We start from the raw sequence: 24,458 nt of genomic DNA, 5'->3' as shown, positions 1-24,458 counted from the left end.
TATGGGAATTTAGGACAAACATCGAAGCCCTGAGTGGCTCATGGCTATAGTTCTATTGTTGGAGGTCCCACCCTTGAAACCTAAGAATGTGGACCCTATGGTGAACAGGCCGTAATATGTATAGGATTGTTGTTTTACCACAATGATCTCAGAAAGGAAACTCAAGTACAAACCAAAGTTTTAAAGATATTTTAATATCCCTTTATGTACAATGCTGAAGTAGAGCATGTCATGGTAGTGATAACACTAAACAAAGTGCCAGGATGCGTGTTTCCCTTGGTGTGGAAGTGTTAAGTGAAAGGAAGGAACCAGACTTGCAACAGAACAGGGTCCTCCCCTCTTACTCCAAAGGGTTCCAGCAAAGTAATATAGACAGTGTTGTCAAATTCCCCAAAAAACTATTCAAATAATGCAAGCCAATTGATGGGTGCAAAGCAAATTGTTCTAAAAATCAAGATAAAGGTATTCCTCGTGAAGGATGCCTTTGCATTTTCTGAAGGGTTGGACTAGCTGGGGTTTTACTGTCTGCTGAGAAGAGGAGAGTTTTAAGGGTCCGGACAGTACACAATGTTTATGGTTCCAAACAATCATAGCCCTGCACATACGATGCCAGACCATGTCTAACAGCATGACATATACATATGAAGTTAATGTATGCCTAAACCTATGCAGGCAATGTGCAGTGCACCAAGAGGCAGGTACACAATTATTTAGTGTAGTTAAAGAAGACATATATTATGTACTCAACAGTATTTGTCGGGTTTACAACCACACGTGGGAGTGATATTCATACAAAGTTCTTTATAAAACAACTTTGGTTTTGGGCAACATGCTCCTATGAAAGAGGATTCTTGGGCACAGCACTGATAATTCTAGACATATGATGTTGAATTTGATGCCATCAAGATGCACCCACCCTTCCTCACCCAATCATTCCACATTAGCCACACGCCAGTTTGTTCCTAAAACATACAATCAATACATGTTATATTTAGTAAGATCTTTAGAACAACACATGTTTCTTAACCCCTGCTTAATCATGGAGAGGTGGGGACTTTGCAGTATTCCTTTATGCCAAGTTAGTGGTTCCCATTTCATTAAATTTATCAGAAGAGTATGGGATTTAGCTGTGATCTCTAAGACACTAAGCAATTCAAAGACAGTTAGGGGAGCAGATAGATTAGTAAAGAATACAGTTAGAACAATGTGTTTGATTTTACGGACTCCTCTCTTACAGAGCAATTCGATGTCAAATAGGCAAATTGTTGTTTTTTGAAAAACAGTGGTTTCCAAATCTAGATCAGGTTAAAAATATGGTAAGACCTACGATAACATGTACGTGTTTTATTCTCACTTCTTCCCTTAGCTCCATCCATGGTTCGGGAATTCAAATTCGCAATTTTCTTTACGCCACAGATGTGGTGGAAGCCTTCTTCACAGTGCTGAAAAATGGAAAGCCTGGGGAAATCTACAACATTGGAACTGATTTTGAGATCTCAGTTCAACAACTTGCGAAAGAGCTTATCCGGCTGGTAAGGCAACAAACACTTATTAATTCTTTTCACACAAAGGACTGTTGGGCTTTTCTGCTAATTTTTTTTATATCTTTTTCAATTAAAAGGGACATGTCCCCCCACAGATATCACACACATGAGGAGGGAACACTAACTGAAAGTGGGTGCCAAAGGTGAAATGACAGTAGGGCTTAATGGGTTTTATGTATATCAAACCCACAATAAATCTTTTTAAAGCACTAGGTCTAGTCTAGATAAGTGCTTTTTTTTAAATCTATTTTTCTTTTTTTGTGTGTAATGTTTTAGGACAATACAGATATTTCTTATCACAGAACAGTATAAGGATAGATCATACAATAATTGTTGCATATAAAACTGGTAAAAAATCTTGCAACTATTTGATGTAAATAGTTTCTCTAATTTTGCCATCAGAATTTAAATAATTTGTGTGAAATGGCTTAACCAACTAGTTATATTGAGGAATTATATTCATAAGCCATAGTATATCAATATAAAAAACAAGTGTAATATTTAAATTGAAGGACACTATTTAATTGTTTCTACATGTAAAATCCAAATCTAAAAACAAATACACCAATAATCATACAAAAGCTGGAAATAACCCTGTAATTTACAGAGCGGGGCAAATTAATCTAAATTGGTTAACTGGCTACACAAAGTAGAGTCCTATCCCACAGTTCTCATATCTACAACTAATATGACATGGGTCTGGAGTATTTTAGCGTAAAGCAAACATAGAGGAACATGCATGTATTACATTTTTTTCAGTTTAAAAAATAGAGGATGGAGAGCGATTTGTTACCCAACTTTCAGAATGAGAAAGCTTTTAGAGGGGTGTTTACGTCCCTGCAATGCTGTGTCATATTATGTATCCCTTAAGTGATAAGGGATGTGCTGCCATTTTTTGAAGGCCCTGCCAGTTTTGGTTTATACAAAGTTTTGATGGGATATCCACATCCTGCATTCTTGGGACCCAACTGTTGTATGATTCCTTTGACCTGCTTGAGTTTAGCTGGATACTGTGGACTAGTATTTCATTTTTCTGTGGTCTTCTATAGTCCTCCCAATTATGTTATAAGATGATAAATAACTAAGAGGATTGAGTTTGAATTTGAGTTTTATTATTTATTTATTTGTATATGGTTCAAAGAACCTTTATAAACAATACAATATAAAATATTACTAAAATACATGATATATTTCAATTTGTTAATCAGCATCTTTCAAGTTACACAAAATTGACATACAATTCACCATGATATTGAGCATAAAATAGCTATAAAAGAGGTTTATAAAATACAGTAAACAATGTTAACCACAAATACTATAAATTGGAACTACAACTTAGTACAGTTAAAATTGCTATACTCTTTCACACAACGAAGCCATACAAGTTAATGAGTGCAAGTCTGGATATACTAAATGTCATACCAAGTTAAACAGCTGGTTACATACTTCTCTATATAACATTAAAACCATGAGTCCTAAGGCTTAATAAATAATTAAAATTATAGACAACCTTATCATTAGTGGTATAATCTATGCCTGCCTTGCCATGTCTTCCACCATGTCTTTCTGAGTTGGAATTCATGCAATAATTCCAAAAGTCCTGTTTTATTGATTCATTATCATGGACCAACCAGCCCAATAATGTCATATAGACAATACCTAGCTTTATACATTGGGTAAGGACATGTCTAGGTGTTTCTAGTTCGCCAATTACATTACATACCCTACATGTCCTTTCGCCTTCGGGAATGTTATTTCTGACTCCCAAAAAAATGTGTAGTGGGAGTTGAGTTTTGAGTTTTATTTAATCACTTTCGGTTATTAAGCCTTCCTTGTCATAACAAATCATAAAAGCAATGGAATGGCAAATAACATATTATGCAAAAATGAATACATGAATGTGAAATGTCCATAAAGAGGAAGAAATTGATAAATTTCTGTAGCAACAGTAAGAGAATTGCAGCCTAAAAAAGGCACTCTGCTTTATCAGAGCTCAGCAAGTTGGCAACTTGGAGATGGGTTGCACAATAACTTATACTTGGGATTCTATTGTCTCATTTTTATCAAAGACAGTTTTGATTGACAGGATTCTTTGTGAATTATACAATCCCAAAGTATTGGATCCTTTGGTGTTGATTTAGTTTTGTAAGCACCTCTGCCCATTTCAGCTGTACTTTGAATGTTGCTATGGTTCACGTGGCTTCCATGTCAGGGGTGCTTTCTGGCCCGTATTCGTTGATGCACCATTACCCCCTTGGTATGTGATTTGTTCAGTCTGAATAGCAAGTGCCATTAAGATCCTCATGTTTGCTGGATTGCTTCTGCTGACCTATGGAAGAGCGACCCTTCACTATTTTTGTGGGATTGTGTCAGCATTTTCTAGCATGCCCAACAATACTTGTAATGTATGAAAATGTGCCATAGTTGTTCACACTACTACCCATGTCATACCCCGCTGTCACCATTAGCCCTGCACCCTCTCATAACTCTATAAGACTCATCTGCGTATTTCTGAGTTGCTGTACAATCGAAGGCTTTACTGTTTCCAGTTTTCCTCCTGAAGGTGACCTTATGTGGAGGTGAGTGCTCCGCTATATGGGGATATGTGGGAACTGAGTATGACCTAAATGTGAGGGGGAAAAAATTGCATCCTCGTTTATCATGGGGGTAAGGACGCTTTAGGTTTTGGATTTTCTCTTTGCCTTTGTGCTCTTCCTCTGCATCAGACCAGTCCATCACTTCATAGCTGTAGTGATGTTTTTCTGCGTTTTATTTGGGGCCATCTTTTGGGAAAGCTTTCTTGCTATAGTTCCAAGTAGCTGAGAGATGTGCTGATGTATAAGGTTTGGAAATCCCAAACTGTTGTGTTTCTAACAAAAATATGTGTCATTCTATGTGGTTAGCCTGCTTGTGTGCTCAGGCTCTATGCTTTAATTACTAGCATTAAGATGATCCATCACATTTAATTGGCATACGCCTATTTCCGAAGAGAGTATGATCCACACTGAAATGTGTAGCCAGTTGAATTTCCTCAGCGGTCTCAATGATATTGGGTGGGCTCTTCGAATTACTTGCTAAATTCCCTGGAACTGCTTGGGTCCTGGAATTATTCAAAGGTATAATAAGAGCGGGAAGGGAATAAGAGCGGGAAGGGAAAAGGAGGAAGACGAACCTAGAATGCCTTGTGAGTATTCAGAACGTGCAAGTGCAGCAAGGAAAAGGGCAAAGGGAGTAAGTGCTGCAGAGTCCGGGCTCATGGGTGAGCCACAGATGAAGTGCTTGGGTAGTTGAGTGCTTCATGGCCAAGGGCCACGTTAGGAGTAAGTGCGAGGGTGTGCCAAGGCAAGTGCTGTGGGAAGGCAGGAGCTGGACCGATTGGGTGTGAGAGGTCAGGGGCCCGAGGATGCATAAGAGCCCCGGACACCAATCACAGCAACTGTGGGATTAGCAGAGAAGAGAAGAAGGGAAGGAGGAGGTGAAGAAGAATGTCTTGAGGAGTTTCCGGAATTTAAGAAAGTCCTGCACAAGGCGCATGGGGAGGCTGTTCCATAGGAGGGAGCAAACTGAGGAAAGCGAACGACCACCTACCCTCTGTTTAGCAGAATGATTTACACACAAAGGGTTGGTGCCAGAGGAACAAAGTGGTCTTGAGTGAGAGTATTTAATGAGATAAAGTTGAAGCTGGTGTGGACCCTGGGCCCAGACAGCCTTGTGGATGATGCAGAAGGATTTTTCTTTAATCCGTGCAGCAACCGGGAGCCAATGAAGACTTTTTAGGGCAGGAGAGATGCGGTCCCTGGGCATAAGGCCAAGGATAAGACTTGCTGCCCTATTCTGGATTAGCTGGAGGGGTCGCAACGTGGAAGAAGGTAGATTGAGGAGGTGGCTATTACAATCGTCTAGCCTAGAGAGAACCAGGGCTTGGGTAACATTGAGCCTCTGGGGAAAAGTGAGAAAAGGGAGAATTCCTTTGAGAAGGAAGAGCTGAAAGTGGAACTTCTTGCCAATTTCCAGAGTGTGAGGAAGGAAGGAGAGAGAGGAGTCGAAGATGACTTCAAGGTTTATGGCTTCAGAAGGAGCACAGGGAGAGCCTAAGGAGGAAGGCCAGAGTGAAGGGAAGGAGGAGGGAGCAGGGGTCCCGATGGGCAGGATCTCTGTTTTACAGGCATTGAGGCAGAGATCGTTGGAGGTGCACCAGGAATGGATGGCAGATATGCTGTCAGGGATGATGGAGGGTGGAAGAGGGTCAGCAGGAAGTTTAAAAAAGAGATGTCATCTGCGTAACACTGGAAGTTGGAGAAGGAGGAAATGAGGCATGCAGGCAGAACAAGGTAGATGTTAAAGAGCCAAGGGGAGAGGTTGGAACCCTGGGGGACACTACAGGTGGATAAGGAAGTAGGAGAGGAGAAGGTCCCTGTTAGGGAGAATTCTCATTTCTGTGCTAATTCTCTTCAACCTTAGAGACCTTCAGCTCTTTTGCTAGACTTAAGAACTTTTTAATTTTCACCCCGAAGAGTGAGCCCTTTTCTCACTCTCATGTATTTTGATCTGATTTGGATTATCTGTTTCTGAAGTCTGACAAACTCCATAGGCATCTACTTTGTGTATGGTGCACCCTCAGAGCAGTGTAACATAGAAATTCTTTAGATTGCTCATAAGGTTTAAATACCTTTTATTGTGAGAACTACTGTTCCCAAGAATAGTAATGTGAAATTGACTTTACTTACCTTTTTTCTTTGTAGGTCAAGCACACCCAATCTCATGTGGAGTGTGGAGGGGTTACTTAGAAGCCCCTTTTCCTACTTACTAATGTAACATTTTTATGTTACCCTCACTACTTTAAATGGCTGGTGGCAGTGGTTTAATGTTCCTACCATTGTGCTTTTCTACCGCAGGCTGAATCCTCAGCTGCAGTATAGCACCCATGGGTGACTATTGTTTCAAAATGTCCCTGGTCTTCTTTTTTTGCCATTTCTTGTTTGGGAGGTCTTTCTTGGGTTTCTCTGCGTGCCAAATCAGTTTTTAAGCCCTTTGTTCGTTTTGCCTTTGGCGGACTTCAGTACTGAAACCCACCTCTAGCAGCATTGTGCCTGGCAGGGCAGGATGTAAGGAGGTCCCCGAGACTCCCCTGTCCTTAGTCTCCTCGGTTACCTGAATGCACCCAGTCCTGGCTGGCCTGCTGGCTGTCCCTGCAGTACAGCCACCTGTAACGCTCACCTGACTCGCACGGAGGCGCTGGTCTAGTCTGGGTTGCTGTGGCCTCTTCGAGCGTGATGCGCAGAACTCGGAACACCAACTGAACAGGACCCTCAAATCTTGCTTGTCTGGCCCATAGGAATATCATTCTGCAGATGAGAAAGGGGATTAACAGTCTGCAGAATAGTGTGCTTGCTCCCCACTTCCCCCTTCGTTCTTCTCTAACTTCCTCCGAAATCCCCGGTTGAAGCTCACCTTATGGTTTGAAAGGATGAACTCTCCATCCTGCTTCTGGTGCAGGGGCGCTTGTTAGTCCAGTTACTTCACTGGTTTTCAGAATGGCGCTGGCAAAATCCACTTGACTTTTCCGAGCGGAACGCCGTAAGTATGAAGATTACAAAAGTTCAAGTGTTGAGCCTCCTTTTCTGTTGCCTTCCTAACCTGTGATCTGTCCTTTATTTCAGGTGCAGAATGAAGGCGATGCGTTGAGGGATTGAATTGCCGATGGGAAACTCAGGTGAGTTAGCGATGGAGGCGATCCCTCTTAATGTCTTTATATTCCTCCAGTAATGTCTTTTGTCCTTTCCCCATAGGGGCCGGGGTGCGGTACCTGCCAACGAAGCGGCGCCGACCCGAAATGAGGAATGGTCCACCAACAGAAGACCGGTAAGTGTAATGGCGGGAAATTAGGCTTTCCTCATATGTTCCTTCTGCTCACCTTTTGTCTCTTCTTCTCTCCCCTAGGCGCAGAGATGTGGCGACCGGTGCAGACAGTCGCGGTGGAGCCAGAAGAACTCCTGAGGACAGGTGAGTGAAGCGCGGCGCTGCAGCGAGCAACACAGTGCTTTTAAATGAAAGTCTTTTCTCAGGAACAGGAACGCTGGTGTGAAGGTTCCGGATGCAGGTAAGAAGTTTGATAAAATTCTTAGTTTTCACCTTTCTCTTCTCTTCTTTCCTTACAGGTGTTCCAGGATCGAGGCGGGCATGGCTGGAGACCAGATGCAGGAGCAGACAAGGTGAGCGTTCAGCTGCTTGGATGCAGAACAACGCGAAGCGTGAGCTACTGTCTGGGCGTGGCTTAAATAGCCCCCAAAGTAGTTCCAGGTAAGTATCCTTCCCTGGCCACGCCCGAGTGACAAAATAGTCCCAATGAAAAAAATAGTCCCTTTCAGGTCTCAGGGAGGCCTGAATCTTGCAGCATGGTCTGCATCAGGTAAGTGCACAAAACACCTTCCTTTATGAGCCTGGCGCCATTGGCGCCAGGACTGATGTTCAACATGAGCCTGGCGCCAACGGCGCCAGGACAGAGTTCAAAGAGCCCCTATAAGGGGCCGCTGGGCTTTTACCCGGGGGCATGATGCCTGCTCCCGGGGGTGCTGGGCCTGGCCTGGTGCTCCGGGGGTAGGCATCATGACACCACCCTGCTGTGTGAGTGTCAGCTAGGCTGTGCATGAATGGGAGAAACCTGCTTAAAAGGCGAGGATTCTTGGATTGAACACAGTCGACCACTGGATGAAACATCTGACAAAGGAATCATGAAGAGAAGCTTGCCACATCCTCCTGGACCATTCAACTCCCCGGTGAAGCCCTACTGCTGTGCTGAAACTCCTTTTCTGAATCGACAAGATAACCTCCGGAAAGGACAACTTCTTCCCTTGAGTTAGTTGGACCAACTAACCCCGAGATGAACTTTGCTGGAAGACCTTCCCCAACAGGCTGTACTTCCTTGCTGCTGCTGGAACCGTGTGCCAGGGGTCGAGAAATCCGTAGTAGAGTGCAACGTCTATAAGCCGACCAAAAGCTCCAGGAGTCTCCTGAAGACCCTTCTGAAGCAGGACAACCCAAGCTCGAGTCACCTCACCAGAGGACTCAAGGAGTGAAGGAAGCCCAACCAGTGTCCAAGAACCGTGGTGGTGCTGTTTACCATGCGCTGAAACTGCGAAGTGCTGCTGAATTTAAAAAAGAGCCGGTAGCTGCAGCTGACCTACGAACTGCTGTGCAGGAGTCCTCCAGACGTCCTCCCTCTTGTTCCCACGAATGAGGCTCAGGAAAACAGGATCTGCAACCAAGACAGAAGCCAGCTAGATCCTCTTCTTCTAACCAAAGGTACTGTGCTGACGACTAAGGGGTACTTATCTCTTTGTCTGTAGCTTGCTTTTCTCAGTTGAGATTGGCAGGAACTGCTTTGTTAGTTGATCTCAGCTCTAAACTTTCACAAGTCTAACAGCTTGTGACCCAACAGTGATTTTCTACAACTAACTCTCTAACTTTGTGCAAGACATTTTGCTATCTAAGAAGTGCCTCAGCTCCATAGACTTTGCTCCAATTGACTTTAGCTGTCCTGGCTACCTGCAGACTCTTCTAGTCCATTGACTTTGATTCTAACTGTCCCTCATAGGTGATACATTGGTTTTTAACTAATATTGCTGGGAAAGGTTTTATCTAGACTTCATTGGGAGATTTAAAAAGTGCTCACATGCTCTGAGAACCTGGTAACCTTTTTCCTTCCTTTAACCTTTCTTTTTTGACCAACTTCAGAAGTTACAAAGTGCAAAAGTGATATATAAATGCCATTACTGTCCTAGTTAGTGATGTCACCTCAGGGTGTAGGACGTGTGTGTGAAGCATCTCTAAACAGTGTCTACTTGCTTTGCCTTGATTCTGAGAAAGTATTTTGAAGTGTATTTTTATTGTTGCACATTGCCCTTTTTAAAGAATGCTTATTTAAAACTGACTGTTAAATAAATAAATATTTTACTAGAAAACCTTGAGTGTTAGTGTTATTTGGATACTTGTATTTGTGGTTTTCGATACTACAGCTCACATCTACCCCTCTTGAGATAAGTCTGGCTGCTCAGTCACACTACCAACTTGTGTAGTACAGACCTATACCAATAAGTGGGTTACCTAATACCAAGAGTACAAGGGTTGTGTAGTCTCCCACAGGATTACTTCTCAAATTCTTGCCTAACAGTGCCCAAGGCAACTTGTATTTATTTATAGCGCTCACCACCAGGCCCAGGGGCATCAGGGCGTGAAGACTTGAAATTATTTACATACATAGTTGCATACATATATTTACAGCAGCAGTTAGAATGATGTCATAGTGGCAGAAACATGTATATACAAGCTAAGATCACTGGGATCAAAGTATAGCAGAGTGAGAATGAAACGGTAATCATGGTATTAACAAAGGTTAGGCAGGTATAATATGCCATAAATTAGAAAGTCAGGGGCAAAACAGGCGCCTGAGAAACTATGATGCATAAAGCAATCAAGGACGGCGTCAGTTCTGATCAAAGAGCCATGTTTTCGTTTTCAACTTAAAGTTGTTAAATGAGTCCTCAGATCTGATGGTGGCAGGGAGAGAGTTCCACAACTTAGAAGCTAGGACAGGGAAGCTCGTGCCCCCAGCTTTTTGAAGTTTGAACCTGGGTATCGATAGGCTGAGGGTCTGTGCAATTCTTTGAGGTCGGGTGGAGGTGTGGCGGGAAAGACGGTTAGAGAGGTAAGGGGGGGCCCTTGTTTGCTAGGCATTTGTAGGTGAGGGCAAGTGTTTTCAATGAGATTCTCTGCTTGACAGGTAGCCAGTGTAGGTTAGTTCTGAATTCAGAAATGTGTTGGTTTCTGGGAATGTTTAGTGCTGCCCTGATGGCATTGTTCTGGGTGATTTGTAGTTTATTCAAGTTCCCTTGGCTAATCCCTAAGTAGAGGGAACGTCAATAGTCAATTTTTGACAATGTAAGAGTTCTGGTTAGGGTGATGCTATTTGGTGTAGTCAGAAAGGGTCTGCACGCTGCAATAAGTTTACAGGTGTAGGCAGAGGCTGATCTAACTTCATTTGTTTGTTGTGCCAAAGACAAAGTGGCGTCGAGGTAAAAACCTAATGTTTTTGTGTCTTTAGAGACCTTGATGATGTTACCATCTAAGATGAATGACTGATAGGAATGATCTAGTTTGTTGAGACGTTGCGAGGAGTCCAGGATGAGGAGCTCCGTCTTGTCGTTGTTAAGGCACAGTTCATGTTGGGCCATCCAAGCCTGGATGACCAGATAAACGTCGTTCAAGGCCTTAGTGTCAACTATGTAGTCACCAGTGATGGGAATGGGTATCTGGGTGTCGTCAGCATAGTTAGTGTAGGAGACACCCAGATAATCAAGTACATCAAAGAGCGGTTTAGTGAAGACGTTGTAGAGTGTAGGTGACACAAGATCCTTGAGGGACGCCGCAGTGAATCGGAGCGGGGTCAGCAGCTGCAGAGGGGGAGAAGACCCTCATGGATCTGTTACTCAGAAAGGATTTGATCCACGCCATGGCTGAGTCAGAGAAGTGGGCAGCAGAATGGAGGTGCTGGCATAGGAATTGGTGATTGACCAGATCAAAGGCAGCGTAAAGGTCTAGGAATAGTAGCAAGCCTAGTTTCCAATTGTCTTTCAAGACCTCGATTTGGGTTTTCAAATCTATCAGAGCCGTTTCGGTCCCATGTCTGGGACGGAAGCCGGATTGTCGTAGACCCTGGAGATTGTTGGATTCCAAATAGTCTTGGATCTGCAGGTATAAAGCACGATCTAATATTTTGAGCAAGAACGGGACAGTGGTTATGGGTCTGAGGTTGGTGGGTATACTTGGGTCTAAAGATGTTTTTTTAAGCAGTGGGATCACCCATGCGTCCTTAAGGTTGTCGGGGACAATACCTGTTTTAAAAGAGGAGTTAATGAAGGCCGTGATGAATGGGGCCAGGTCGTGGGCAGAATCCTTAATGATGGGAGCAGGGCAAGGATCGCCTTGATAATTAGACGGTTTGATTCTATTGATGATGTCTTCCACCTCAGCAATAGCGAGGGGGGAGAAGGCAAAAGGTTTAATGTTAGGAGAAGCTAGAGGGGCAACCCTTAAAGGGGAGGATGGACGGTTATCCAGTTTCAGACTGTCTTGTTTGTCTTTGATTTTGGATTGCAAGGTAGAGATTTTGTTCAGTAGAGCAGCCTGAATGTTAGCACACCAATTACTGTCTTCAGTCCATGTGTCAGGGGGGGTGTCCGGACATTTCATCGAAAAAAATTCGTCGACAGGACATTTGGTCGACGTAATTTCGTCGAAAACCAAATGGTCGAATTTTTTTATTTATTTATATATATATTTTTAAGGTTGTAGTTTAGGGAAAAAAAGGGGTACAAATAAAAATTCGACCCTTTGGTTTTCGACCAAATTGGTTCGACCATTTGTCCAGTCGACCAATGTTTTTCGATCAAATGTCTGGTAACCGTCAGGGGGGTGGCCGGAGAATCAAGTTCTTTTAAGATCTTGAAAAGTTCTTTAGTTTTTGAGTCTGCTTGCATGATACGGTTATTGAGAGACTCCTTTTCTGCAAGGATGAGGCCGTCCTTATGCGCACCAGGCAGGTGAGTTTTACACCGATTATCAGAGCAGCGTTTAGCTTTGCGGAGCACTCTTAGCTGAGGTGTAAACCAAGAGTTGAGATGTGCATGAGGTTTAGGCTTCCTAAGTTTGATAGGGGCGATTTAATTTATAGCTGTGAGCATGGTGCGATTGTCGGTGTCTGCTAAGGTTGTAGGGTCAGTGCAGGAGTATGTGGCTGTATTGACAGAAGGGAGTAACAGTGGGAGTAGTTTCTCTTTGGTTATGTCCCTTTTATTTCTAGTGGGGAGGGCTGGTGCTATCATAGGAGGAGAGCGTGGGGCTGCTTCAATATTAAAGGTAATGATATGGTGGTCAGACCATAAGCAGGGAGTGTTAGAGAGAACACTAATATTGTAGTTGGTGCCGGCTATCCAGTCAAGGGTCCTCCCTTTGGTATGGGTGGGTTCTTGAATGTGAAGGGTGAAGCCAACGTCTGTTAGTACATTCTCCAGGTCAGTGGCAGTAGAGTCTCGGGGGACACCAAGTCCTAGGTTAAGGTCACCTAAGAGGATGATTTGCAAGTTGGTTTTAGTTTTATCAAGAAGTAAGGTGGACATTTCGAAAACAAAGGAAGGTGCAGGACCAGGAGGTCTGTAGATGAGGTGAAGGGTGGCAGTTTGGTTGGGTGTTAGAGGTAGTTTGACTGAAAGTAGTTCAGCAGACTCAAGTTTGGAATTTGTAGCCACTCTTAGACCAAGTGAGTTTTTATGAATGAAGGCAACTCCGCCCCCTCTAGTTTGGGCAGTGTTGCGATCGCATCGAATGATACCGTAATTTGGCAGTAAGGGCAAGGACAGTGATGTCCGGATACGGCATGCAGCTATGTTTCGGATATAGCAATAAAGTCAAGTTCTTGGGTCAAGAGCAGGGTCATTAAGGTACTGGTTGGTATGGTTGCTGCTGTGGTTGTGCTCAATGGCAGTAGTCACAGGGTAACCCATTGTGGGCTCGAGTGGGAGCAGTAGCTGGCAGTAGGGGATGGGTGCGGTAACACTATCAAGAGGCCGAAGGAGCGGTAAGGGGGGGAAGTTTGGAAAGAGCGCACACGTGGGGTGTGTAGGTGATGCCACAATAAGTAGCTGGGCAGTGATGGCGAAAGGTAAGGCCATGTATTGATAATGGGTCAGGAAGGTCCTCACAAGCATGATGGTGGTGTTAAAGCAGCTGGATTTTCAAAAGGAGAGCGCCAAACAAGCAGCAGGTGAGGAAGTTTCCTATGAATCAATTCTGAAGGTATACAGGGAGCACACTGGCGCAACACGTTAATTAGTCAGGGACGTGGGCGAGTTTAACTAATAAGGCACAGAACACAACTAACGCTTAGTACAGCGCTAATGAGGCACAGAACACAACTAACGCTTAGTACAGTGCTAAATGCAGCATAGCTTAAATAGTGTAAATAGGTGCAAAGCAATAGTGGTAGCATGACTTATACGGCACAGGAGTATTCTAAGAATAAACAGCGGTGCACAGTAGGTCAGCATCATAGGTTAGTGCCGTGCGGTGGCACTTATCTAAGCGAACATAATAGTGAACAAATTGTAGCAAAAACATACAAGCTTCCTGCTATATATATGTGGGCAAGGAGCTGCATTAACAGTGAATAGGTGAGCCGGGTGTAGCTTACCATGCAGTATCGTAAAATGCAGCCTTGGCTGTGATTGCAGAAGTGTCAAAGACGCGATGTAGAGAGTTCCAGGCCTTGGCCTCTGTAGTCTCTGGACAGACTTGGGACAGGCAGGATGGAAGCCTTTGTGTTGGTGTGCCTTTGTGTTGTGGGCTGGCTCAAAATCGCCTGCCGGCTCATGATAGCTGCAGAAAAGCACCAGGCAACCAATCGGGGGCACAGAGCAAATTTAGCACAAGAAAGGGAAGAGGGTGCACCTCACATCATGCGGGCGGCCATCTTGGAATTGCCAAAGCTTTTGGTGAGTAATGATGGCTGAGGCACATATGCAGATCAAAACGAAGGTAAACTTAGCAGATAAGGGCATGGAAGGTTAATGCTGAATGCAGTTGAAATGTACTGCAATGTTACCGCGTTCCGCCGCGACACGGGAGAAAAGCTTCTGAAGTTGCACTCATGTGGGAAGAAGTTGCTTCTGAAGTTGCAGTCAACTTGGGAAGAGTGGTCAGTAAGGAAGGATGTCAGCCAGTCAAGTGCCCATTCCGAGATACCAAGGGTGTCGCGGGGCCTTTGTATGAGGATGTAATGGTTGACTGTGTCAAAGGCAGAGGAGATATCCAGAAGGATGAGGACAGCAGGGGAGTTGGAGTCCAGAAATGCGAGCAGTTCTTCACTGGTGTTCAGAAAAGCAGTTACTGTGCCTCTGGATGCTTGGAAGCCAGATTGATGGTCGTGGAGACCATAAACATGTTCGGTGTGTGTTGAATTGGGGCAATGCCAACTTCTCCATCAGCTTCCCCAAGAAGGGGGTGATGGAAATAGGGTAGTAGTTGGAAGGGCAGGTAGGGTCTACTGAAGGTTTTTTCAAGAGTGGGCGCACAAGGAAGTGCTTAAGGAAGGGGGGAAAGATGCAGTGTCAAAAGAGTGATTGCAGAAATAGGCGTGCTCAGGTACAAGGGAGCCAAGGTTATCCTCGATGGTTCTGGATGAGCAAGGGTAAACCTGTTTAGAAGAGACCATCATGGAGCGGACAACTTTGGTAACTTCTGGTGTGACAGAGGAGAAGGAGGGCGAGGGGCCAAGGGAGGAAAGGGGGTGAGGGATGGATTGGGAGGGTGGCTAGCAAGGGTGATCAGCCTTTCAACTCCTTTCAGATGCATGCACACAATAGCATTTTGCATGCTCACATGAAAGCCTATCATATTTAAGGTCATTGCGGCCTGAGTGGAATATAGAGCTCACCACAGCTGGGCAGCGAAGAGAGGGGAAGACGATTCATTTAGGAAGCCAGATGTGTGAGAAAGAAATAGATGAAAGAAGAGCCTCTCAGAAGAGATGAGGGGAGATGGGCAAGAGAGGTGGTTATAGGGTCTGGTAATACATGAGAGAAAAGTGAACAAACAAAAGGTGTTGACTATCAATAAAGCCACCGAAAGTGAGCAAAAATTATGAAATATACAAATGCTGGGGCAACATAAGTGGAAGAAAGGACAGATCATAGAGAAGGGCTAACTCATTTAGAAGAATCCGGACTCCCTCCCAATATTTACAGTGGAAGACAGACAAGCTCCCACACAGCCACCCTTATCTGCAGTTTCCACCAGCCGAGGTGCTATTAGAAGTAAACATTGGGGTCCGTCTGCAGCCTGGAACTCTGTTTTCCTTTGCATAGGCCCTGTACTGTCCTGGAGCTTGGTGCAAAGAATAATAAACATGGTCATCTTCTCTGAAACTACATTTCAGTTAGTGTGACATGATTTATAAAATGAAAACCAATTAATCATTATTGTCTAGTGAATTGCGATGCAATAACGGTTATTTTATGCCCTGTAATGACATTGAATGCGCTGGGTTCTGAGAGAGACTTTCAAAGGGAGGCTTAAACTAATGTAGAGGAGCAGATGACATCATTTCTAGTGCCCACCCCCTCACCTCCATCATACTGGAAGCAAAGTAGGAAGACTGTGTGCATGGCACCAGGTATCATCCCAATTCCGCACCAAAGATATGAGCGACGTTATGCACTCAGGCAACTGTATCAAATGTACCCTCGCACTGATGTGGTGGATGGATGTAGGCATACGCCATTGGACATAGGAGGCATTTGTGCCAATGGAAGCAGGTGTTTGCACCAAGATCAGGCCTTTTTGCTGTACATCCATACCTGCCCATGATGGAGAAAATGGAACCGTGACAGAGGCAATACGACATTGTCAAATCTACATACGAAGATGGAAGTAGTACTAGATGAGACTGATGGAGATGACTGGTTCTTGTCCTTGTTTTTGTGGATTCCGACGTGGATGGTAAATGCCTTCAAGCTACTAGGAGCAATACCAGCGTTGGTGATGTTGGGATTCTGCATTGTGAGAATGATTATTGACAATGTCAAAAGACACCAAAGAAAGCTATTGGAATGAAAATAATCAATGTAAATGCTGAAACTGGTGAACACATGCAAAACGAGAGCATAACCTGTGAACACATACAAGGAGGTCCTCTGGAACCCCCAGATCCTAAGGATCATAAGAAATATATAGGACATAGGGTATTCGGTCAACCATCCGGGGAGTGCTGCCATATGGCTTGCAGTGTGAGTGAACACATAAAGAAAGCAGGCCACCTGAGGGGGTGACGAAGATTTGGATCCCAAAAAAGCCGTATGAAGAGAAGGTAAAGAAGATTGAGAAGGTGGTTGAGAACCCAACCAGAGGGGGGAATGTAGAGGAGCACATGATGTCATCCCTAGTGCCCGCCCCACACCTCCTTCATACTGGAAGCAAAGCAGGAAGTGTCTGTGCATGGCACCAGGTATCATCCCAAAACTGCACTGAAGATATGAGACACGTTATGTGCTCAGACAACAGTATCGAATGAACCCTCGCACTGATGTGGTAGAAGGATGTTAGCATACACCATTGGACATAGAAGATTGTCAATAAAGTCAGACCAGAGTAAAGTGACGTCTCGAAGAGAAGATGCTAAAACGTACTGAAATGATATGCAAATACTTAAAGAATGATCATGTAACTGAAGTAACAAGAGAAACATGTATGCAGAGACAAGGAAACCATATAGACCAAGAAGATAAGTAACCAAACGAGTAGTGAATGTATAAATGCAGAACCACAAGGTAGATGAGATAAATAGAAGCTTGCTGCAGTAAAAACTATAACATGAGGAAAGCGGCCATGAAGGAAAGATGGATGTCGGATCGTGTCAAAATTACCTCAGAGACCAACCAGGGCTGCAAATCAGAAACACTGCATAAAAAAGCTTAATGCATGAAACAAAGAGTATCTGTTTTGCTGAGACCAAGGATGTCACAGAAAGACATAATTGGAAAGTACAAAGGGAGTTAACCAGGATAAGCTATGAACGAAGCGCACATTTCTCTTAGATTAAGCAGAAGCGAAAACATCTGCAAGTGCCAAGTAATGGACAATCAAGGGTGAAGAAAGTACATGTAAGACGGACCAACCAAGTCTCCAGAGGCCAACAGCAGTAATAGCACCCAGCATAATAAAAACAAATTACAGTAAATAACAGGCTGAAATTGACACATTTGTGCTCTGATATGTGTGGCAAGACTCGAAAACAAGGTCTATACATTCAGCCTCAGACGAAGATAGTGGTTTACCCCGACTCCCTTAAAAATCCTAGAGAAGAAAACTGTCAGTAAGGTCAACTACAAAGGAGAAGCCTTGGCTAATGTTCTGACTGATGAGAGATGGCAGGCTAAACCAAAGTGGGCAGTGGTCTGACATTTGTTAGGGAGAATTCTCAAAAGTGTTAAATCCCCTCTACCTTAGAGACCCCAGCTCTTTTGCTGGACTTTAGGACTTTTATTTTTTATCCTGGAGAGAGCGAGATCTTTTTCCCACTCTCTCATGTATTTTTCTTTGATTTGAACACTGTTTCTTTTGGTTTTGTAATCTTTCAAACTCCATAGGCATCATCGTTTTATATTGTGACACATCACCTTCAGTGCAGTGGCACAGGGAAGTCTTTCAGATTTCCCAAAGGTTTAAATACCTTCTCTTGGTTAAACTACTGTTCGGAAGAGCAGTAAAGTGAAATTGACTTTACTTACTTTTTGTAACTTTGTAGACTCAGCCCACACTATCTTACATAGTGTTGTAGGGGTTACTTAGTATCCCCTTTGTCTACTTTCTCATGTAACATTTTTATGTTACCCTTTCTACAATTAATGGCTGGTGGCAGTGGTTTACTTTTTCCTACCATTGTGTGTTTTTACCACAGGCTGTAAAAGCAGCTGCAGTAAAGCACCCCTGGGTGCCCATTTTGTCAAAATGGCCTGATCTTATTTTTTCACCATTTCTTGTTGGACCGGTCCTTCTTGAGATTTACTCTGCACAGCAAACCAGGTTTGGTCCCTTTGTTCATTTTGTCTTTGGCGGGGTTCACTGGTGAAGCTCGCCGCTGGCCCCAGAGTGTCTGGCAGGGCAGGAAGTGAGGGAGGTTCCCGAAACACCCTGTGCTTAGTCTCCTTGGTTACAGGAATGCACCCAAAGGTGATTGGCCTGCTGGCTGTCCTTAAAGGACTGCCACCCTGCTGTGCAAGTGACAGCTAGCCTGCAAATGAACGGGAGAAACCTGCATAAAAGGCAAGGTCATTTAGACAGAAACCAGAGTGGACCACTGGACGAAAGAATCCGAAGAAGAACCTGGAAGAGATGCTTGCTGCAACTCCTGGACTGTTGGGATGCCCGGTGAAGCCCTGCTGCAGTGCTGCAGCTCCAAATTCCCCTTGACTAAAGAAGCCCTGCAAAGGACGACTTCTCACCTTGGGTTGATGGTACCAATAGACCACAAGACAAACTCATCTGGAAATCCTCTCGTTGCTGTCTTTACTTCCATTTGCTGTTGCAAGAACTGAGTGCAGGGAGAGGAACACCAGAAACGAGTGCATCGTTTTTAAGTCGGACTGGAGCTCCAGGAAGATCCTCCGGACTCCCTCAAAGCAGGACTAACCAAGCCTGAGTCAGAGTGCTGGACCCCAGAAGCAAGGAAAGCACACAAGAGGCCTCATTACGACCCAGGCGATAAGGGTTTAACAGCGCTGTAAAAGGTGGCGGCGCCGTTAACCCCTTACCGCCTAATTACGAGGTCTCTTTGCGGGTCCCTACCTTAATGGCCGGTTTCTACCAGCTGTAAGGATTGGACCCGCAAAGGGACCTTGGAGGTATTTATGGTACCGCAATTTGCGGTACCGTAACTACCACCTTACCAATTTCCATTGAGCCCTATGGGGGCAAAAATGGGAATGGGGAAGGGCCAATGGTGAATGGGGAATTACCGCCCCACCAACCTTGGAATGGGGCGGTAATTCCGCCATTCACCTTGGCGGAATCTGTAAAATACCGGCGGCAACCATGGCGCTAATAGCGCCATGGTTACCGCCTGGGTCGTAATGAGGCCCAAGGTATCTGAGAACTGAGGTGGTCTATTCACGAGAAGCTGAAACCTACGGTTGGAAGGTCGGCGGCAGCAATGGGCAAAGTTCAGATCAGTGGACATTATTAGCTCCAGAGATCTTTTGTTGAAGAATCCTCAGTTCCATGGGATACAATATTCCTATAGGGTTGGCACTCTTACAAACGGGTGAAGTAATAATTATAATTGCGCTACTTGATGGTGGGCAATGTCGGATAGTGTCATGGGGATTTCTCTCATTATGACCTAGTCTTTTGCAACCCATGATGTCCTCTCTGATTAGGGAACAACAACCATAAACTGTTCTGAGACAATGAATGCATTTGTTTGTGAGGTAATCTCTGGTTTCTGGCTGGTCACTATGGCATTTGGGAAGTCTAAGCATATATACCACCCCCCCTCTTCTTAATTTCCCACTGTGGACCGTGCCCGACACCATCCCCTGGGTCGATTTGCAACTTCGGGAGCCATGGGGCGACGGCTCTTGGGCCATTCTACAGTCTGCTACTTCATCCCCACAAGCCAACTTGCAACCCTGGTGGTATCGCTGTCCCCCGCGGTTGCCCTCCCCACGGCCACTCAATCGGGATATTTGTGCTGACTTATACTGCAATATGTGCTGCACTTTATTGGCTATGGGGGAGTACTACAATCGGGTTGGTTCTGGGGCCATTTGTTCGCTGACATTCTGGGGGTAGTTCAGAAGGAGCAGGGGAGGCCGTTTAGAGTGAACTGAATTGCAGCCTTCTGTGGGAGATTGCAGCCCTGTTCAGGCTGCCCCAAATTAGCCCTAATGCTTAGATTATGCTCCTCCAGAGTTCCTTCTCCAATACGACTACAGGTTTCCAAAATCCTTATTAAGAGATTCTTCATGGCATGCAGTTCAGTAAGGACAAGGGGGCATTGGCAGCCGAATACCAGTTCCTTGGAGATGGCAGCAGAAGCAAAAGTGAAGGCTGTACTTAGTGATGGACCAGATAGAATCCCAGCAGTGGGGGAGTTTGCATGCAGGGGAGGCCCTTTCCCATTTGCTAAACCCCCTGAATTAGCTCTGAGCTGAGCAGCGTCTTTTAACCTAATTGGCAGGCTTTTTTCCAAACAGCGAGACCCCCCTCCACTGTAATTCTCTCTTGGTGGGGGAGAGGGGGATGCCGAGTATCTCATTAGCGGAGACAACAACCTTTGAATCCTCAGGGTTTGTTTTCAGAAAAGATGTGGGTGTCGTAAAGGTTAGCTTGTTTATCCAATTCACCTGAGGTTGAGGCTGATTCTCATGGTCCGCTTTTAAAAGACACAGGAAAAGATGCAGGGGGAGGGTCAATTACAGAAAAGGAGGTGGTGTTCATAAATTCAGCCACCCCGGAGGGATCACTATCAGAGTCTGGTACCCCACAGCTCAAAAGATCTGCTAAGAGCATGCCGCTTGTGCAGGGAATCGCAGCGAAATGGGATGGGCAGCTCTTCCCAACTTCGGCATTTGCTGTTCAAAGTCTTTCCTTCCATCACACTTAGCAGATATTCCTTCTGTTCCAATCTCAGTTGTGTTGCTCCCCTTAGTTGTCAAAGTACTTCCCAAAATCTGGTTTATTCCCTTGAGTAGTTTATAGGCATCACCGGTGATCATGCTGCAGACCACCGCCTTTGTGTTGCCTTGATCGGCTGCTAAGGAGAGGTGGATCCTGCCTCCTTTTTACATGTATACAATTTCCTCTTAATTATGCAAGGCGCAGGGAGGGATGCCTGATGGAGGGTAGGTGGGGGCTACGACCTCCATAGCGGGATGGTAGAGCAGGTGACGGATAAGAGAAATGTACCGAGGGCGGCTGCCAAAGGCAGTAATGTCAGTAATAGCAGTAACAGTAGTTTGAACAAGCCCCCTTGCCACACTCCTCACCTTATAACAACAATCAACAGTCAGCAGCCACAGAGGAATACGGCAGCAAGACGACCCCCTTGGTCGCTTAACACCCTTTGCGGGAGCTGAACACCCCACGCCCTTGACCCGTGGGCTCACCATGTAGGGAGTTATGGGTCCTTTTGTGTCCGTTAGACACCCAGGGAGCGTAGCAAAAGAGTAGGTGGCTCAATGAACAGCAGGCAGGAGAATAACCAGAGCTCCGGAGCTCAACACCCTACACCCTTCACCCGCTGGCCTTTTTATGATGGTGCCATGTGCAGGTTTTAGGAAAAAATGCGAGAGATCATTTTTGTTCATTTACAATTCAAGACGCTTCAGTGTATGGGCCTTTCAAAGAATGCCATTTATAAAACCTTAGTCTGTAACTACTGTCTTCCACAGGACCATAAGGAAAGCAGATACAAAACACTTGTACAAGTTTTAAGACAAAGATACTAAAATACTAAAAGCATGTAAGGAGAGACCCTGGTCAAATTATGCCATGGTAGCTTAATTGCACAGATCGAGAAGGTGGAGGGGCTAGAGGCTTAGATGGCATTTGAGCCGGAAGCCCACTCCAGAGACATAGTTGGTTAAGACTACCAAAAAAGGAGGTGGGGGCGCTAGAAATCCCGAGCAAGATGGCTGTGGGCTGACGGCGCTCCTGCCAGCAATGGCGCAGAATACGAATGAAAAAGCTTCAAATATGAGTTAAAACGCCTAGATAAGGAGGTGTAAGCAGCTTGCAACAAGCAGGATCACTAGAATATGACATGACTAGACCCGCACAAAGGTACCGTAGATGAGAGCTGATGGCCTCCTCAGAGCCCCAGCGAGGAGCAGAACGAAGCCCACCAAAATCGCTGACAACAGAGGGCGGCCGGCAAGACCCGTGCTCCAAGATCTCGGCACCGTACACTCGCCCCTGGCAGGGTGAGTGTATCTAACGCCCGATCCCAGTAATGCTATGCTGATGTGACGGCCTGCGGCCAAGCCGCCATTGCCTTTGACTGTGCACCGAGTCATGGCAAAAGTGGAAAAGAAACGCCAGCACTCCAAATGACACCTCTCTGCGGACGCTACACCGGCAGCAAGCGCCCGTCACTGAGGCACCCATCTGCATTAGCCACCCAGGCATCACGAGACAAGGGGTGACGGAGACCCATAGGACCAGGTGCCCAGCTGAGTGATGGTGAGGAGCGCACCCACACGGGGCACCGACTGGAGACCGTGACCGCCACGGAGGAAACGCCCCTCGCTCTGCAGAAGCCCAGGCTAAGGGACGGGCCGGGCAGGGCGGAGTCACACTATATCAAGTAAGTGCGGAGCGGAAGGGGGAGACCAATGACCCGGCAGAGGGGTGGGGGGCAGCAGCATCGGGAGAAAAAAAGACAAATAGGGAGAGACTGCCAACGGTGCGCCAGGGATCCCCAGCACGCAAACTCACTGCAAGCCCCGTGATGGACCTTACTTCACCCCCCCCCCCCGACCAGCGACCAAGGGCATCAAGCCAAGCACCAAGCTGGGGTGGATGATCCAGAGATCATAGGCACGCCCTGCACAGCCTAGAATCATCCTACAGCGACTCCGCACCCAGTGAGGAGATACACAGCCCCCGGCACAGGAAGGGATTAACCAGGATGACAGTGGGCCTTGGGGGGACCTGCAATCCACGGAGAAAGAGCGCAAACTCTCAGACGCAACACCCCGGAACAGAGGGGCTGCCCCTTGCTCACCACAAGCATCCCAGCCAGACATCCCCCCTCCCATAAGGAGGACCACACAGGGCACACGACCCGCCCCGCAAGGTACCCAAGGGTGCCCCACATCCAAGAAGACGCTGCACCCCCTAATGGCTGTAAAGAAGAGCCATTACTCTATCCCCCTCACCCCCAGAAAACCTGAGGAGCAGCGCTGTGTGGCCAACAGGCAGGTGGTACAGTCTGTAAGTCAAAGCTCCCGCCTGAAAGCACTCTGCAGCACCCAAACACTCAGCGAGTGCCACGAGCAGGGACTAGCTCCAGCAGACAGGGGGCCGCAGAGGCACCCACGGAAGAGCGTGCATTTTCAGGCACACCATCTTGGACCGTTAGGGCTGCCCCATATCAGTCACCGCACCACATACAGTCAGCACCACAGGAGGAAAACCAAACCGGGCATATGACTAACACCACATAACGCCCAAGGGGCCATGCACCCAGCAAGGTGCTGCAACCCCATAATACAGTACAGAAGAGCCACCACTCAAACTATCTAATCCCCAGGAAACCCGGGGAACATTACTGGGTGAACAACATGCAGACACAGACCTGATGGGCATAGAGCACCACCGGATGACCCACAACCCATAAGATCTGAAGGCACACTCGGGTGCAAACAAACTCCAAATCCGAAACAGCCTGCACACAGTGCACCCCCTACCTGGAGTGTGAGGGTGCCACCATCTACGGGCACAGGAGCCCAAGTCGCAGGGGAACCCCAGGGAGAAACCAGACCTGTTCAAGGAAACCCGGCTCGACCAAGCACAAAAGACGAGAGAAGCACGCGTTAAGGCAGAGTCTCAGCACTAAGAATCCCCTCAATTCCACCGGGAAGGGTGCTTCAAGAACTGCACAGGAGAGACGGCTGGAAGGGCATGCAACAGGGAGACCAGACCCCAGATGTGGAGGACCCACCCAAAGCTGTACAATACAGCCTACCAAAGAGATCCAATCGCAACAAAACTGAGATGGACGTCCAATCACAGCTCCAGACCATACTAGCAGAAATGAGGATAATAGGGCAGCGGACCCAAGAGACAAACCCTACCGTGCTGGACATTAAGCGAGAGCTACATGACGTGCAGACCCGCCTGACTGCCCAGGCAGAGAGAATTACGGACAATGAACAGCGAATCAGCGCAATTGAAGATAACCAGACGAGTATGGCGACAGACTTGGGTGGGGCCATCCGGGAGGTGCAAAGACTGGGGGGAAAAAATAGACTATCGAGAAAATCGATCCAGATGAAACACTCTGCGGGTGGTCGGTCTCCCTGAGAACGCTGAGGGGACCGAACCTAGAAGCATATAACTACGACTTCCTCCACGACACTCTGCACATTGAAAATGCGTGAGATCTCACCATTGAGATGGTGCACCGGGTACCGATACCGAAGTCACCACCAAATGAGCGCCTGAGGATCATAACCATGTGCTTCCTCAATTTCCAGCACAAGATGGTCATCCTAAAAGCTTTCAGTACAGTGTGCCCCACCACAGTTGAAGAGGCAGACGTAAGGATCTACAATGATTATTCAACAGAAGTCTCCAGATGAT

The 24,458-nt window shown here is 46.0% G+C and overlaps 1 protein-coding gene across 1 annotated transcript in view; it reads left to right on the top strand.

Annotated features, from left to right (window-relative positions):
* TGDS (TDP-glucose 4,6-dehydratase) overlaps window positions 1–24,458 on the top strand; it is a 521,057-nt gene that overhangs the window by 364,521 nt on the left and 132,078 nt on the right. Inside the window, exon 9 of the mRNA XM_069639164.1 lies at window positions 1,367–1,532. Coding sequence (XP_069495265.1) covers window positions 1,367–1,532 — 166 coding nt within the window. The remainder of the gene's footprint in view (window positions 1–1,366; window positions 1,533–24,458) is intronic.

This window comes from Ambystoma mexicanum, chromosome 7q (genome assembly GCF_040938575.1).
Source record: "Ambystoma mexicanum isolate Mex_15411 chromosome 7q, UKY_AmexF1_1, whole genome shotgun sequence".
Lineage (NCBI taxonomy): Eukaryota > Metazoa > Chordata > Amphibia > Caudata > Ambystomatidae > Ambystoma > Ambystoma mexicanum.
The sequence above is the reverse complement of the archived record's forward strand: the minus strand, read 5'-3'. Positions and strand labels throughout refer to the sequence as shown.